At 41.7% G+C, this 17,145-nt stretch overlaps 1 protein-coding gene across 1 annotated transcript in view; it reads left to right on the top strand.

Annotated features, from left to right (window-relative positions):
- Window positions 1-17,145, top strand: part of ccdc6b (coiled-coil domain containing 6b) — a 71,464-nt gene that overhangs the window by 40,326 nt on the left and 13,993 nt on the right. The window contains exons 2-7 of the mRNA XM_043712337.2: window positions 1,835-1,984; window positions 3,196-3,324; window positions 5,940-6,043; window positions 7,195-7,355; window positions 8,987-9,143; window positions 15,022-15,122. Coding sequence (XP_043568272.1) covers window positions 1,835-1,984; window positions 3,196-3,324; window positions 5,940-6,043; window positions 7,195-7,355; window positions 8,987-9,143; window positions 15,022-15,122 — 802 coding nt within the window. The remainder of the gene's footprint in view (window positions 1-1,834; window positions 1,985-3,195; window positions 3,325-5,939; window positions 6,044-7,194; window positions 7,356-8,986; window positions 9,144-15,021; window positions 15,123-17,145) is intronic.

The following is a 17,145-nucleotide window of genomic DNA, read 5'->3' as shown; positions in this document are numbered from 1 at the left end:
CAAATGTGACCAAAGGAATGTTCAAGCTAAAATTAAAATAAAGATGCAAAAAGAATTTTTATTTAATGCTTTAGAAATATTTTGCAGTTAGTAAGACACAGGATTTGATTTATTTTGATATTACTTGAAGGATGAATGTTGACCAGGCCATCAGCAAGTTCTCCTGGCCTTGATTGAAGAGGACTGTGGCATATTTGCCATTCACTTTGACATATGGAGCTTCAATTGAATGTCATCTTGTCCTCTAGATGACCCCTTTGATACTAGTGCAAAATTAAACTGAAAGTAACGGTGGACTTTGTTATCTGGCATTTGGCTGGGCATTTTGTGCAATCTGCAAACTTTGGAGCATACTGCCTGAAGATGGTACGAAGTGTTTGAATAAGGAACAAATTCATCCAAAAGCTTGCTTATCTATGGGTGCTGTGCTATGCACTGAAGCAAAACTATCAAAGAGAGCTATTACAGGTTATGCTGAAAATAAATGTCACTGACTTAGTGACAAAACATTTGGTGAGAAAATATCAAGTATGGAACAAGATCATGTTCAGCCAATGAACTCCACTTGACATTCAAACACAGGATTCGTTTCTAACCTCATTCTCTGTTCTTAAAATAGTAGTCTTTAAGTCTGAAAATTGAAAAGTACTTGGGTGATGATATTAAATACAAGAGGAATGCTTTTATTTTTTGTTTGAAATTTAAAAACCATTGTCACATGCCAAACACTTGCTGAGAAAACCAGTTGGAAAAAGCTGCATAGCTCTGGAGAGCTGTGTTTCCTACAACTAGGCCAGTGTAACCCAAGAACAACATTTGATCTCTGCTTGCACTGTTGCCTGAGTCAGAACAGGGAGTTAAAATCCCCTTCAAACATCTGATCAATTTGGCTGAAACCTGTGACATACAGAAACAGTGCTGCACTGTTGCAAATGCTGTCTTGTTTGAGTGAGACAGAAAGAATTTTGAACTATTTTGAGAAGAGCAAAAGAGGTCTCTTCATGCCTGGTCACAAGATTAGTATCACAACATTACCTGCTTTTAGGAGGTGGCCTGTGCAGTGTTCTTGCCTCTCAACAGTAACAACATTTCAGGTTCATCTCATTACCTATGAAAAACATTGGAACATCTTGAGGTCATAAAAGATGCAATCTGAAATGCAGGCCTTTTCTATTTTGTACATGGGTTTCCAACTTTAATTGAATTTTTTTAAAAAAATCTTGGATTTACAGAAGTGCTGCAAAGCAAAATTTAAATCCTGCACTGATATACATAAGATGAAGTTCAGGCAGATGGCCAAAAGCTTAGTCAATGAAAGAGGTTTTAATGAATGTCTTGGATGAAAGACTGATAGAGATGGTGAAATTTAGAGCCGAAGCAGCTCAAAGCATGGCAACAGATGCAATAGAAGTGCAGATATTATGGGGCTTGGAGAGATGCCAAAGATAGAGGTGAAACCACACAGGAAACCTAGAAGATGAGAAGTAAAGACATTGCTTTAGCAGGAGCCACTGTAGGTTAGTGAGGCAGTCTCCACTGGGGCAAACAAATCAGGGCAAAGGCGGCAGAGTTTAACCAAGTTTTTGGAAGATAGAATGTCCAGGTAAATGGGAAAGGTTAGCAATCTAATATACAATGGGTTTGCGTTGTACCTGTGGCAGTCAAGATTCTTTAAGGGTAAAGGTCAACTAAATCGGCCCAAGTTTAATCAAAATACGCCAAAGACTGATGAAAATCACCTTGAGGGCAAAAAAGTGCTCAACTATAATCACTTAGCTGAAACTTCCTCAAATAATTCACAGAAGTGTTCTTGTTTTATCTCGTTATTCCACAGCAAGCAAGGGCTGAACAGGAAGAAGAGTTCATTAGTAATACATTGTTTAAGAAGATTCAAGCCTTGCAAAAAGAAAAAGAAACTCTGGCTGTAAATTATGAGAAAGAAGAAGAATTTCTCACCAATGAGCTGTCCCGCAAGCTGATGCAGGTAGGCATATCAGTGTTTTAATGTTCCATACTTTGGAGTAAATCTATTTTTTTGTACATCAAAATTTTCAATAGGCTATGATAAAATACTTTTTTGAATTAAATCACGGAGTAGAGTGCATTTAAATAGCAAGTATTTCAGTCACTCTAGACTCAGATTTTTTTTTTTAAACTGAACCTTCAAGCATTTTCACCTTAAGCAAAACAAATTTCTCTTATCCAATTTTTTAAATCAGATCTGGATATTTGTGTTTAAATCATAAATTAAGTCATGGAAGTGCTCATATCTCACTAGTTATGCAAGTTAGGTTTATTTTCCCAGCAGCAAATATTGCTTGAAAGAATACGGCGCCAACTGTCTATAAACATGATCCTTCCAGTGGTTTGAAAAGCCTATTCAGCATCCACACTGTCCACAGGAGCACATGCATGTCAGAATTTTTGACAGATTTCTCTTAGAAAATCAGTGTGACGTTGTTAAGACAATGTGTCCAGTGCTGTTTTACTGCAAAGTTGTTAATTATTGCAGGCCTCCTCTGTAAAGCTGCTGATTCGGGAGAATTGCATCCAGTCTTTGAGCTACAGTTTCCTTCATTTAGTTGACTAATCATCAGTGCTGTAACTTGCTCCCCATTCTATCTGATCAGTTTCCAGTCTGGTTGTCAAATATTTTGAAACCCAGTACCTTTCAGCAATGCAGTCAACAAAGTCTGGGTTGCAGATAAATTGAATGGTTAATCACGTTATTGAACAGTTTTTAGTAGCATAAAAAGAAGCGAAAATGCTGGACTTTGGGTATTACCTTTTGGCTAGGAGAAAGTGAGGACTGCAGATGCTGGAGATCAGAGCTGAAAATGTGTTGCTGGAAAAGCGCAGCAGGTCAGGCAGCATCCAAGGAGCAGGAGAATCGACGTTTCGGGCATGAGCCCTTCTTCAGGAAGAAGGGCTCATGCCCGAAACATCGATTCTCCTGCTCTTTGGATGCTGCCTGACCTGCTGCGCTTTTCCAGCAACACATTTTCAGCTATTACCTTTTGGCTGGCCATTCATTCATTAGAGCTTATGTAGCATCAGTTTAGCCTTACGATTCTTTAACCATAGTTCCTCCTATAAATCTTAAGTAAACTGGCTGCTATTACAGCTGACCATTTCAGGGAAAAGTTTATCTACCATTGTTTCCTACTTGCATTGCTCCTGTCTGTTTTGTTTTAGTTGCAGCATGAAAAGGCTGAACTGGAACAGACACTGGAGCAGGAACAGGAGTTTCAAGTAAACAAATTGATGAAGAAGATCAAAAAGCTGGAGAATGATACTCTTTCCAAGCAATTTACACTTGAACAGGTAACCTTTTAACCCTTTTTTAGTATGTTAATAGTTTACTGTCTGGCTATGATTTCAGATCCTGTTGTGACATTGGGTATTTGCTGCTTTTTTAAAAACTGCAAATCTGTCCTTTTTGGTTTTCTGCATTGCTGTGATACTTGCTTAGGATGGGAGTTTCGGAACCTAATGCTCAATTCTCCCTGAGGAGCTGTCAGAGTTATGCCATCTTACCTTATGTCAGTCCCTCAGGACCAAGTTGCCTCCCATTCCGATACCTGGACCATTTACACCCTAAGAAAGAACGACAGGCTCTTATTATCACAGTGCCCATGTCTTTACTTTATAGAAACTACCTAATCAATCTCACTCCCCTACTCTTTCCTTAGTGACCTGTAAATGTTTCTTTTGTGCAAGCCACAAGTTGTGAATGCAGTAACTGATCTAGCTTCTGGCTCTTCAATTTCACGTCTGAAATACCAGCTGAAGTTCCACTGCGCCTCCAGGGGTGCTGACAAAAGCACTGTTTTGCTCATTTAATTAGCTGTTGCAGTGTGTCCTTGAGCTCCAGTTCAAACTCTCAATCCTATAGCAGAGCCAGTAAATCTTCCTTACGTACTCATGTTCCTGCAGTGGAACACTGGTGATTCTTCTTCCTAGAAGGGTGAATAGGTAGCTATGTCCTAAGCCTGCATCCAGGAGGAGTGAAACAAAAGTACTGTTCCCCAATTAAGCATTCTTTTTTGTTGTGGCACACTTCTCTCCTTTGACCCATCACTGACCACAAAAACCTTTAACATTGTCCAGGGAGGAAGGCCTTGGGACCGAAGAAGCAGCACCAGCTTGTGTTAACATAGCATATTTTAACCCGGTTAAAATATCCATGGTAGTCAATGGGAATGTTATCCAAGAAATTTGACGCCACGCCAACTTAGGTCAAGGTGGTAGGTTTGAAGGAATGTCTTAGAGAAAAAAGGTGGAAGGGAATGTTTTAAAATGGAGACAGTGCTTAGCAAGGAGCAAACCACTGCTGGATGATCGGGTCTTGCTGAGCATTATGACAGTTTTAGATCAGCTTAAGAGACCCAAAAGGAGCAATTGAAATCATTAAATCTAGAGGTAATAAGATGAATAAAGGGCAGAGTTGGGTGGTGTTTTGGAAGTGGAAACAAGTGCTTATTGATATCCGCTCAGAAGCTCACCTCTACACAAAGTAAAAGTAGAATACTGGGATACTGAAGATTTGAAACTCAACAGGTCTCGCACTATCTTTGGAAAAAGAATCTGAGTAATATTTCAAGTCCGTTATGTTGCTCCTTTGGAGTTTGGATATAGAAAGCTGGAGTTACTTAACACCTAAAAGGAAGAGAAAAAGTTTGTTGCTAAAGCATCGAATGGGACAAACAATAAAACTGACCTAGGGACCAGGATAGCTTTGAGATAGCATTAAGCTGATGGAGAGAAAAATTGTGCGTATGTGATGGTGATGAATGGCAATGAGTGTGCATTTCAACATGTGGAGAGAACAGCTGCACAAGGAGCTTTGCACGTCTCAGCTACCTGTAATTCTGGGTGGATTCAAAGCACAATGAATGGATCTTCAGATAGAATCCATATGGCTAAGTTAAAGCTGGAGACAGTTACTGGGGAACGGGTTGTGGCTGTGAAAGCAAATATTGGTAAAAACTTGAACAAATAGTAGGAGGGAAATGCAAAACAGTGAAGGAAGCAAACTGAAAGATTAAAATAGAAGCTCCATTAGAGAGAAGAGCAGAACCTCTTGAAACCTCTGGAAGAGAAGTGACAGCAACCAAACATCAAATCTGACCCAAAGTTGCGAATATATGGTTCCACTTTATCACTTGCTAGGGAGACAGTTATGAATGAGGGAATGGAGTTTGTAGTGGGAACCAAAGGCAATGGCTTTGATCTTCTTGGTATTTAGTCGAAGGGTATTTGTACTTGTGCATACTTATGGATGTCTGCGAGCAGCCTGACAATGCCTAAGGCATTGTGGTGATCTTGAACTAGGTGTTATCCCTGTAAAAGCTGATGCTGTCTCAAACAACCAACTCCAAGTCACAATATAATTACAATTTAAATTGCAGCATTTACAGTACCTTTCTTAGCTGAAAGGCTTTGAAATACCGCAAAATCCTTCATATTATCAAGTAACAAATTAGTTAGGGAGGAGAGAGAATTTCTCCTAGCTTGGAGTTGGAAGACTTCAGGTGTGCCATTGATGAATCAAAATGTTTTTGCTTTTTAATCTCAATTACAATGAACGGATAAGGTTAAGTGACTGAAAGGGTGCTGAACCAGGACTATGAATGCCAGAATAGAAATTAATCCTTTGCCACGAAAAGGTCAATGTTACATTGGCTGTCGGACATTGGTATGTCCTGTCTCATGATTCATTTAACCAACAACATCCACTTTGTTTTACCACCTATAATAGTGGACTACTTAAGAATGTTTGGGGGACATGAGGATTGGGGAGGTCATCTTCAAAAGACCAGGATAGAATATAGTTTTTGTGTATTTCCTCTTTACATTGTTATTCTATGAATTTATCATGTTGATGGTTCACATTTCATTCAGACTAAAATACTTAAAGTGCTTTCATTTTTTCATAGTTGAGACGTGAAAAAATTGACCTTGAGAACACCTTAGAACAAGAACAAGAAGCATTAGTAAATCGATTGTGGAAGAGGATGGACAAACTGGAAGCAGAGAAGCGGTAAGTTTCTTGACTCTAACTGTTTAACTTGTTTTAACTTTTCCATCCATCAAGTCATTGGCAAACTGATGAATCTAAAACGAGTTTGTTCCAGATGGTGATAGAATGGAGAACTAATTACCAGAGCCATTGTGATAACTAATCTGGTCATCTATTTACAGAAGTAGTTTTAGGTGGTCAGAGTTATCTATGTATCTTTCCTGCCTGCCTCCTCTGCCCACCAAAAAAGAGAATTTTCAAAACTGTGGGATTGACTGTCATGCAATTATATATGCTTACTCCGCAATTTAACTTAACCTCCGAGGAAAAGTGAAACAAGAACTAAAGTTGCTGGAGAAACTAAAGGTCTGGCAGCATCTGCGGAGAGAAAGCAAAGTTAATGCTTCGGGTCCAGTGACTCTTCAGAATTGTTTTCAGTTTCGAGTCACTGGGCCTGAAACGTTAACTCTGCTTTCTCTCCGCAGATGCTGCCAGACCTGCTGTATTTCTTCAGCAATTTCTATCTTTGACACCTTCATGCTATGTACAAGTTTTAAAGGAAAACATGTCTCACTTTGAAGAATCTTCGTGTGGGCAGTTCTGTTAACACTTTTTTTTTGTTGGATCTTGCAGACATTGAGTATTACCGTTTGTTTTAAACCATTTGAATGGAGCGTCAGAGGCTGAAGGGTGACCTTTATAGAGGTTTATAAAACATTGTGGGGCATGGATAGGATAAATAGACAGTCTTTTCCCTGGGGTGGGGGAATCCAGAACTAGCGGGCATAGGTTTAGGGTGAGAGGGGAAAGATTTAAAAGGGACCTAAGGCGCAACGTTTTCATGCAGAGGGTGGTACGTGTATGGAATGAGCTGCCAGAGGAAGTGGTGGATGCTGGTACAATTGAAACATTTAAGAGGCATTTGGATGGGTATACGAATAGGAAGGGTTTGGAGGGATATGGGCCGGGTGCTGGCAGGTGGGACGAAATTAGGATATCTAGTCCGTATGAATGAGTTGGACCAAAGGGTCTGTTTCCGTGCTGAACATCTCTATCCTGTGTATCTTGTCCATGAAAATTTGAGTGCCTTATTTTTGTTTTTCTGTATATTTAATGAAAGCCTGATTTAATATAGTTCACAATAACTCATTTCTGAGTGTTTTTTAATTTAGTATTTTACAGGAAAAACTAGATCAGCCTGTGTCAGCTCCGCCATCTCCAAGAGACATTTCCATGGAAATAGACTCACCAGAAAACATGATGCGGCATATCAGATTTTTGAAAAACGAGGTAGAGAGGCTAAAGAAACAACTCCGAGCTGCCCAGTTACAGCGTAAGCTCTACCATAAGTTGAAATGTCATGATGGAGGCAGGAAGACTACTTGTTTCTTTTGCTGTCAAGTGTTTTTTTAAAATCAATTTAGCCAATAATGATATCATCTACTTGTTAAATTGTGTCGCACTGCTATAGAAAGAAGAATATATTTTCAGGGATTTGCTGGTACAGAAGGTTGGTTTGTCTCCTTTGTAGACTGGACTCAGTCATTCCAGCTCAACAGAGTTAAAGCCTGCAGCCATTTCTCCACTGTCACATGAGTCTTGTAGCATAAACCACCTCTAACTTCGCAGTATCTCTCAATGGTCATTTGATCTGGGAGCAATGTTCTTTGGTTGTGGTTGTCACTAAATTGAACGAGTCTTTTTAACTCCATGCTAATGATTTGCCTTATTAATACTTGACATTAGCACTAGGGTGCCTGAAATGACATTTGTCTCATTCATTCGAGTACAAAGCCTCCGAATAGAATCATAAATTTAGTGTAGTTTCTCATTCATTAATTCCCTTGCCCTGTGTATGCTGAATATTAACACAAGTCCAGTCCCTCAGCAGATTGTAAGGAATGAAGATCCATTGGAATTGTGAGCAGTGGAGTGGTGTTGTCTCTGGACTAATAATCCAAAGATCCTGATTAATGTTTTCAGAACCTGGGTTTGAATCCATTGCTAATGGTGAAGTTTGAATTTAATTAATAAATTTAGAATTAAAAGCTCATCTAATGGTGACCATGTACACATTATCAAATGTCATTTAAAAGAAGGTCATCTGGTTCTGTAATAATCTTCTTTTAGGGAACAGAATCTGGTTCAGCTGCATGGGATTCTAGATCCACAACAATCTGGTTGACTCTTAAACTTACTGGGTATTTCAGAGGATAGTTAAGTTGAAGAGCAATTGGGTATGGGTAACACATCCAGATCTTGGTCAACAACACCCATGTACCACTAAGTAAAGAAGAAAAATACTTTATAAAAGTTTTGAATGTAGCACGAATGAAGAGCTAGCAAATGGAATTGGAATTGATTTGTCCGGTTGGAACTAATATTATCACTGGTATGGGTGTGAATGGCAGCCTTGTTTTGTTTTACGAAGTTCCTTTTATGCATCAACCATTGATTTCCTTCCTGAAGATCAAATATTCTGATCACTGTTGTTAGAATAGATGATTCAGTTCAAGTTCATTAAGGACTCCTGAGAATCCTGTCATTACTGAGGTGACACTGACCAGTGCTACATCAGCTTGGTGTTATAGGAGAAATTGCCGTGTGCATGCATGGCAGTAGCTGCAGTTCCTATTCACAGTTCTGCTTCGATCAACACCATTTACGTCTTTGAACTTGATATTTTGTTCATTTGTTACGTACCTTTCTTTTTTGTTTTGATGTTTTTGGGTAATTTTCACCTAGTTTCTGTATTGTGTACTGGATCTCTAAATCTCTTAATTTGCCAGTGCCTCTGAATTTGCTGTCACAATTTCTCACGTGCACATTTTTCTCTTGACCCTTTCCCTTGACCCATTCTGACAGTTTTGCAATTAGTTTTGGAATGTTATGCTGACTTATTGTGCTTTTCTCAGTTGCAAACCTTGTGATACAATCAGCTGATACTAACTTCAAAACTTACAGATACGGAGAAAATGGCACAGTATTTAGAAGAGGAACGTCACATGAGAGAAGAGAATCTGAGGCTCCAGCGAAAACTCCAAAGAGAAATGGAAAGGAGAGAGGCCCTTTGCAGACAGTTGTCAGAAAGCGAGTCTAGCTTAGAAATGGATGATGAAAGGTTTGTGTGATGGATGGTGCTTCTCTTGAGATTTCTTTCTATTAATTAACATGCAATGGAACAATTTTTTTTAAAAATCGTGGTCAATTTTAATTCTGTTTTTAAAAAATGTCTTCTGAAATGCATAATGCAATGTGAAAGCAGTGCAATCATTTTACGTTGCTGTTTATAGAGTCGTAGAGATGTACAGCACGGAAACAGACCCTTCGGTCCAACCCGTCCATGCCAACCAGATATCCCAATCCAATCGAGTCCCACCTGCCAGCACCCGTCCCATATCCCTCAAAACCCTTCCTATTCATACACTCATCCAGATGCCTTTTAAATGTTGCAATTGTACTAGCCTCCACCATTTCCTTTGGCAACTCATTCCATACCCATACTACCCTCTGTGTGGAAAAAGTTGCCTCTCAGGTCTCTTTTATATCTTTCCCCTCTCAACCTAAACCTATGCCCTCTAATTTTGCACTCTCTCACTTGCCACAACCACGGGGAAGAGACTTTGTCTATTTATCCTATCCATGCCCCTCATGATTTTATAAACCTTTATAGATGCTCCAGGGAAAACAGCCTCTCCCTCTAGCTCAAACCCTCCAACTTTTGGCAACATCCTTGTAAATCTTTTCTGAACCCTTTCAAGTTTCACAACATCCTTCTGGTAGGAGACCAGAATTGCAGGCAATATTTCAAAAGTGGCCTAATCAATGTCCTGTGCAGCTGCAACATGACCTCCCAACTCCTGTATTCAATACTCTGACCAATAAAGGAAAGCATACCAAATGCCGCCTTCAGTCTCCTTTCTACCTGCGACTCCACTTTCAAGGAGCTATGAATCTGCACTGCAAGAACTCTTACCAGCAGCACTCCCTAGGACCTTACCATTAAGTGTAGAAGTCCTGCTAAGATTTGCTTTCCCAAAATGCAGCACCTTTCACTTATCTAAATTAAACTCCATTTGCCACTTCTCAGCCCATCGACCATCTGATCAAGATCCTGTTGTAATCTGAGGTAACCTTCTTTGCTGTCCACTATGCCTCCAATTTTGGTGTCATCTGCAAACTTGTGAATTATACCTCTTATGCTCACATCCAAATCATTTATATAAATGAGGAATAGTGGACCAACAGCGATCCTTGGGGCACTCCACTGGTCACAGGCCTCCTGTTTGAAAAAGCCCCTCCACCACCACCACCCTCGTCTTCCACCTTCGAGCCAGTTTGGTATCCAAATGGCTAGTTCTCCCTGTATGCCATGAGATGTAACCTTATGCTTCAGTCTCCCATGGGGAACCTTGTCGAATGCCTTACTGAAGTCCATATAAATCGCGTCCACCGCTCTGCGCTCATCAATCCTCTTTGTTACTTCTTCAAAAAACCCAATCAAGTTTGAGAGACAAGATTTTCCACGCACAAATCCACTTCTGTGCATTTCAAGACATCCAGCACTTCCTCCTCTGTAATATGGACATTTTTCAAAATGTCACCATCTATTTCCCCACATTCTATATCATCCATGTCCTTTTTCACAGTAAGCACTGATGCAAAATACTCATTTAGTATCTCCTGCAGCTCCACACAGGCCGCCTTGCTGATCTTTGAGGGGCTCTGTTTTCTTCCTAGTTACCCTTTTGTCCTTAATGTATCTGTAAAAACCCTTTAGATTCTGTTTAACTCTATTTGCTAAAGCTATCTCATATCCCCTTTTTGCCCTCCTTTATATTCTTCTGAAGATTCATTTGATCTATCTTGTCTATACCTGACACATGCGTCCTTATTTTTCTTAACCAAACCCTCAATTTCTTTAGTCATCCAGCATTCCCTACATCTACCAGCCTTTCCTTCCACCCTAATGGGAGTATACTGCCTCTGGACTCTTGTTATCTCATTTTTGAAGGCTTCCCATTTTCCAGCCATACCTTTACCTGTGAACATCTGCCTCCAATCAGCTTTTGAGAGTTCTTGCCTAATACCGTCAAGGTTATCCTTCTTCCAATTTAAAACTTCAACTTTTGGATCTGGTCTATTCTTTTCCATCACTATTTTAAAACGAACAGAATTATGGTCGCTGGCCCCAAAGTGTACCCCCACTGACACCTATGTCACCTTCTCTAGTAGGTACATCCACATATTGAATCAGAACGTTTTCTTGTACACACTTAACAAATTCCTCTCCATCAAACCCTTAACAGTATGGCAGTTCCAGTCTATGTTTGGAAAGTTAAAATCCTCTACTATAACCACCCTATTATTCTTACAGACAACTGAGATCTCCTTACAAATTTGTTTCTCAATTTCCCTCTGACTATTAGGGGGTCTATAATACAAACCCAGTAAGGTGATCATCCCTTTCTTATTTCTCAGTTCAACCCAAATAACTTCCCTGGATGTATTTCTGGGAATATCCTCCCTCAGTCCAGCTGTAACGCCTTCCCATATCAAAACCTCCACTCCCCCTCCTCTCTTGCCTCCCTTTCTGTCCTTTCTGGGAGCATTTGTATCCTGGAACATTAAGCTACCATTGCTGAGCCACGCTTCTGTAATTGCTATGATATCCCAGTCCCATGTTCCTAATCATGCCCTGAGTTCATCTGCCTGTTAGGCCTGTTGCATTGAAATAAATGCAGTTTAATTTATCAGTCTGACCTTGTTCTCTGCTTTGGCCCTGCCTGCCCTGACTGTTTGACTCGCTTCTGTCTCAAGTGTACCAGTCTCCGATCGATCACTTTCCTCACTGTCTCCCTGGTTTCCCACCGCCCCCCCTCCCAAAAAAAAATTGTAATGCAAATCTCCCTGCCAGTATATTTGTCCCCTTTCAATTCAGGTGCAAACCATCCTCCTTATACAGCTCATTTCTACCCCAGAAGAGATTCAATGATCCAAAATGTGAACCCTTCTCCCATACACCAGCTCCTCAGCCATGCATTCATATGCTCTCTCCTCCTATTCCTACCCTCATTAGCTCATAGTAATCTAGATATTACTACTCTCGAGAATCTCCTTTTTTAGATTCCTGCCTAACTTTCTATATTCTCCCTTCAGAATCTCATCCGTTTTCCCTTCCTATGTCATTGGTTCCAGTGTGTACAATGACCTCCTGTTGGTTCCTCTCCCCCTTGAGAACATTCTGCACCCACGCTGAGATATCCTTGATCCTGGCACCAGGGAGGCAACAGCATTCCGATTTTTCGCTGCTGGCCACAGAAACATCTGTCTGTGCCTCTGACTAGAGAGTCCCCTAACACAGTGGATCTCTTGGAACCTGACGTACCCCTCATTACATTAGAGCCAGTCTCGATACCAGAAACTTGGTTGTTCGTGCGACATCCCCCTGAGAATCCAGCATCCCCTATATTTTCCAAACCAGCATACTTGTTTGAGATGAAGATAGCCACAGAAGACTCCTGCACTACCTGCCTACTTCTGTTATCTTTCCTGTAGTTAAACCATCTGTGACTGTGTATCTGCAACTTTTCTCCCTTCCTTTAACGACCATCCATCACATCCCTTGTTGTTGTAAATTCCTCACTGCCTCTAACTGTCTCTCCAACCGATCCATTCAATCTGATAGGATTCACAACCTACAGCATTTATTGCAGATATAATCCTAACACGTAAACTCTCCCTAAACTCCCATATCCAACAAGAAGAGCATATCACTCTGATAAAGGCCATTTTTGCTTCTTACAATGTACAGGCCCAGAAAATAGTGCTATCTTATTCTTCTACAAAACACTGCTCCAGGCTCCTATTTCTACACATTTGCTTCTGCTTTTTGGACCCATTAATTTCCATTCTGCATTAATATTTAGATAATTTGAAGTAGCTTCTAAATCCCAGCTTTCAACCTTGATTAATTCTCGAGAAGTTACAGCGCTTTCCTTTTAGCATCGTTACGTAGCTGAGCTTAAATATTTTGCCTTTAATTGACAAGAAGAGTAAAGCATTTGTTCTCCAGTTCCTACCTGCACACTACTAATATTGATATTAGATTAGATTAGATTCCCTACAGTGTGGAAACAGGCCATTCGGCCCAACAAGTCCACACCGACCCTCTGAAGAGCAACCCACCCAGACCCATTTCCCTCTTACTAATGCACCTAACACTGTGGGCAATTTAGCATGGCCAATTCACCTAACTTGCACATCTTTGGACTGTGGGAGGAAACTGGAGCACCCAGAGGAAACCCACGCAGACAAGGGGAGAATGTGCAAACTCCACACAGACAGTCACCTGAGGCTGGAATCGAACCTGGGACCCTGGTGCTGTGAGGCAGCAGTGCCGCCCATAGTTGATCAAACTTATTTGGTTTTAGAAGCTGGTTTTGGCTTTAGTCTCCTGGAGTCAGCTTATTGCTTTTTACGGTCCAGTGGGCATTTGCTCATTTTGAAGGCATCAGCTCAGTGCATAGATATCCATCACTTGATCCCTTCCACTATCCACTTTGTTCAGACCGACTTCCCTGTGTCCTCACAAATTGACTTTAAGATTCTATCTTGCCTTAAAATCTTTCCGTGGCTGGCCTATTCCCAGCCTATCTTTATGGATTTCAGCTTTGTCTTGTTGCAAGCCACCTTCTCTTGTGCTACCTTATTCCAGTTTCCCCACTTCCTGTGTTCTAATATCACTGGCTGATGTTATCTTGTACTCTGCAACTCTTCACCTCAAACATTCTGATTTGGCAGTTCTCCTGTGGATTTCAATTACCTCTTCAAGCATTTTTTTAAAAAAAACTGACAACTTTTTGGTTTCTTAATCACCTTCAGTGTTCTCTTTTACCAACAAAGCACTTTGAGGCTTCCTTGCGTCTGAAAGTCAATGATTCTATCTTCTGCCATTACACCTCAGCATGTATTGTAGTTGAATCAGGGAACTTCTCATCTGCCTGGCTGAATCTACACTGCTAAGTACTTTTGCAACCTAAGCAATCCTACAGCTATCTGAATCTTTCATTGAAAGGGAAACACATTAAAATGATTTTAACAATGTTGACAGATCTAAATTTTAGATGTAAATGTATTTGTTATACTGCAGCAATAGAACAAGACACTAAAAAACTTCAGTCAATGAAGTACTTTTGAAGTGCTGTCACTGTGGTCGGAAACAAAGGTTCAAAATTAGCAAACCTCGAGTACAGATGCAGACTGAATTAAATTTTCACCTCCCTGCATCATAAAAGGTAGTATTCCTCCAAAGTTTAATTCATTTATCACCATGCAAGAGCTGCATAAATGAATAGCTGAGCTCAGCCTTCTATTTATAGTCAAGTAGACTGAGATGATCGAATAACCACAGGATTCACTGATTCTCTTGCTGGTTCAGTTACAGGTGTTTAGGGATAGATAGCCAAAGGAATTATTGAGTTGGCATCATTGCTGTGTAATATTTATGCAAGATATTGTTGATTTTTATTAACTGGTGAAGTGCAGTAACAAAAGTTCAATAAGACATGAGCCTATTCTGGTTTTACATATTGTAGCATAACGTTGCGTCTACCTCCCAAAGGAAACCTGAAGTGGGATTCCTCATATGCTTTTGTATTCATATGCTTTTTGCATATAAGCAGATGGGTCATGTCTCTCTGAACCATTGTTCAGTAACTCCCTCGTGCTTCATGCATTGTTTACTAAGATGTGGCGCACACCGTTGATCCTTCACACCAGCTTGCTGTTTAGAGGTGGTTAATGATGTGCAATAACTCATTGATTATTTTCAGTTTCAAAATTGGGATACAAATTTTACTGGGGTATTTTGCTCAAAAGAGTTTGAGTAAATGAGATATTTTGATCATTTCTATTGGTCGAATCTTTGATGCTTGTGGTTTTATGTAACATATCATGTAATATATGTGGTGGCTTAGTCGGCTCTCATCTTTTTCCAGATATTTTAATGAGATGTCTGCACAGGGACTTAGACCTCGCACTGTATCCAGTCCAATCCCTTACACGCCATCTCCGAGTTCCAGCAGGCCTATATCTCCTGGTATGTATAGTCTTGATATACTTGCCTGAATTACAAATTTTGACTATCTTCTTCTAGATAAGTGGAGAGTAATATCCATCTGAAGATTCTAAGCAAAGCTTCCAGGTGACTGAGTGTCCAGTGGAGTTGCCTCATGTAACACTAAGCTACACAGGAAAAAATGATGCCATAGTCAATTCCTGGCAAGTTGGGATCTTTAGAGTTAATTTTCATGCTCGTTAGTGGGAAATAGACTAACAACTTACAATAACAAAAACTAATTGATGAAACAGCAGGTCTGGCAGTGTCTCTGGGAAGGAAGCAGAGTTGACATTTAGAGTTCAGAGCTGAAAATGTGTTGCTGGAAAAGCGCAGCAGGTCAGGCAGCATCCAGGGAACAGGAGAATCGACGTTTCGGGCATAAGCCCTTCTTCAGGAATGAGGAAAGTTTGTCCAGCAGGCTAAGATAAAAGGTAGGGAGGAGGGACTTGGGGGAGGGGCGTCGGAAATGCGATAGGTGGAAAGAGGTCAAGGTGAGGGTGATAGGTCAGACTGGGATGGTGGCGGAGAGGTCAGGAAGAAGATTGCAGGTTAGGAAGGCGGTGCTGAATTCGATGGATTTGACTGAGACAAGGTGGGGGGAGGGGAAATGAGGAAACTGGTGAAATCCGAGTTCATCCCTTGTGGTTGGAGGGTTCCTAGGCGGAAGATGAGGCGCTCTTCCTCCAACCATCGTGTTGTTGTGGTCTGGCGATGGAGGAGTCCAAAGACGTGCATATCCTTGGTGGAGTGGGAGGGGGAGTTGAAGTGTTGAGCCACAGGGTGGTTGGGTTGGTTGGTCCGGGTGTCCCAGAGGTGTTCTCTGAAACGCTCCGCAAGTAGGCGGCCTGTCTCCCCAATATAAAGAGGACATATCGGGTGCAGAGGATGCAATAGATGATGTGTGTGGAGGTGCAGGTGATTCTGTGGCGGATATGGGTGGGAGGAGGTGTAGTCCAGGTAGCTGTGGGAGTCGGTCGGTTTGTAGTAGATGTCCGTGTTGATTCGGTCGCCTGAGATAGAAATAGAAAGGTTGAGGAAGGGGAGGGAGGAATCTGAGACTGTCCAGGTGAATTTGAGGTCGGGGTGGAAGGTGTTGGTGAAGTGGATGAACTGTTCAACCTCCTCGTGGGAGCACGAGGCGGCGCCGATACAGTCATCGATGTAGCGGAGGAAAAGGTGGGGGGTGGGGCCAGTGTAGTTGCAGAAGATGGATTGTTCCACATATCCTACGAAGAGGCAGGCATAGTTGGGGCCCATGCGGGTGCCCATGGCTCCTCCTTTCGTTTGGAGGAAGTGGGAGGATTGGAAAGAGAAGTTGTTCAGGGTGAGGACCAGTTCAGTCAGTCGAAGGAGGGTGTCAGTGGAAGGGTACTGGCCGGTATGGCGGGAAAGGAAGAAGCGGAGGACTTTGATCCTTCATGATGGGGGATGGAGGTGTACAGGGACTGGATGTCCATGGTGAAGATAAGGCGTTGGGGACCGGGGAAGCGCAAATCATGGAGAAGGTGGAGGGTGTGGGTGGTGTCCCGAACGTAGGTGGGGAGTTCTTGGACTAAGGGGTACAGGACCGTGTCAAGGTATGCGGAGATGAGTTCGGTGGGGCAGGAGCAGGCGGAGACAATGTGTCGGCCGGGGCAGTCAGGTTTGTGGATTTTGGGCAGGAGGTAGAAGCGGGCGGTGCGGGGTTGTGGGACTATGAGGTTGGAGGCGGTGGATGGGAGATCCCCCGAGGTGATGAGGTTATGGACGGTCTGGGAGATAATGGTTTGGTGGTGGGGGCTGGGGTCATGGTCAAGGGGGCAGTAGGAGGAGGTATCTGCGAGCTGGCGTTTGGCCTCAGCGGTGTAAAGGTCGGTGCACCAAACTACTACCGCGCCTCCCTTGTCTGCTGGTTTGATAGTGAGGTTGGGGGTTGCAACGGAGGGAGTGGAGGGCTGCGAGTTCCGAGGGTGAGAGTTCAGTACTGGAATCAGGAAGAATTAACAGTTCCTGATTTTGATTA

Source organism: Chiloscyllium plagiosum, unplaced genomic scaffold, assembly GCF_037043375.1.
Source record: "Chiloscyllium plagiosum isolate Xiang-an unplaced genomic scaffold, Cpla_swu_hap1 HiC_scaffold_22, whole genome shotgun sequence".
NCBI classification, from domain to species: domain Eukaryota; kingdom Metazoa; phylum Chordata; class Chondrichthyes; order Orectolobiformes; family Hemiscylliidae; genus Chiloscyllium; species Chiloscyllium plagiosum.
This window is presented reverse-complemented; position numbering and strand designations above follow the sequence as displayed.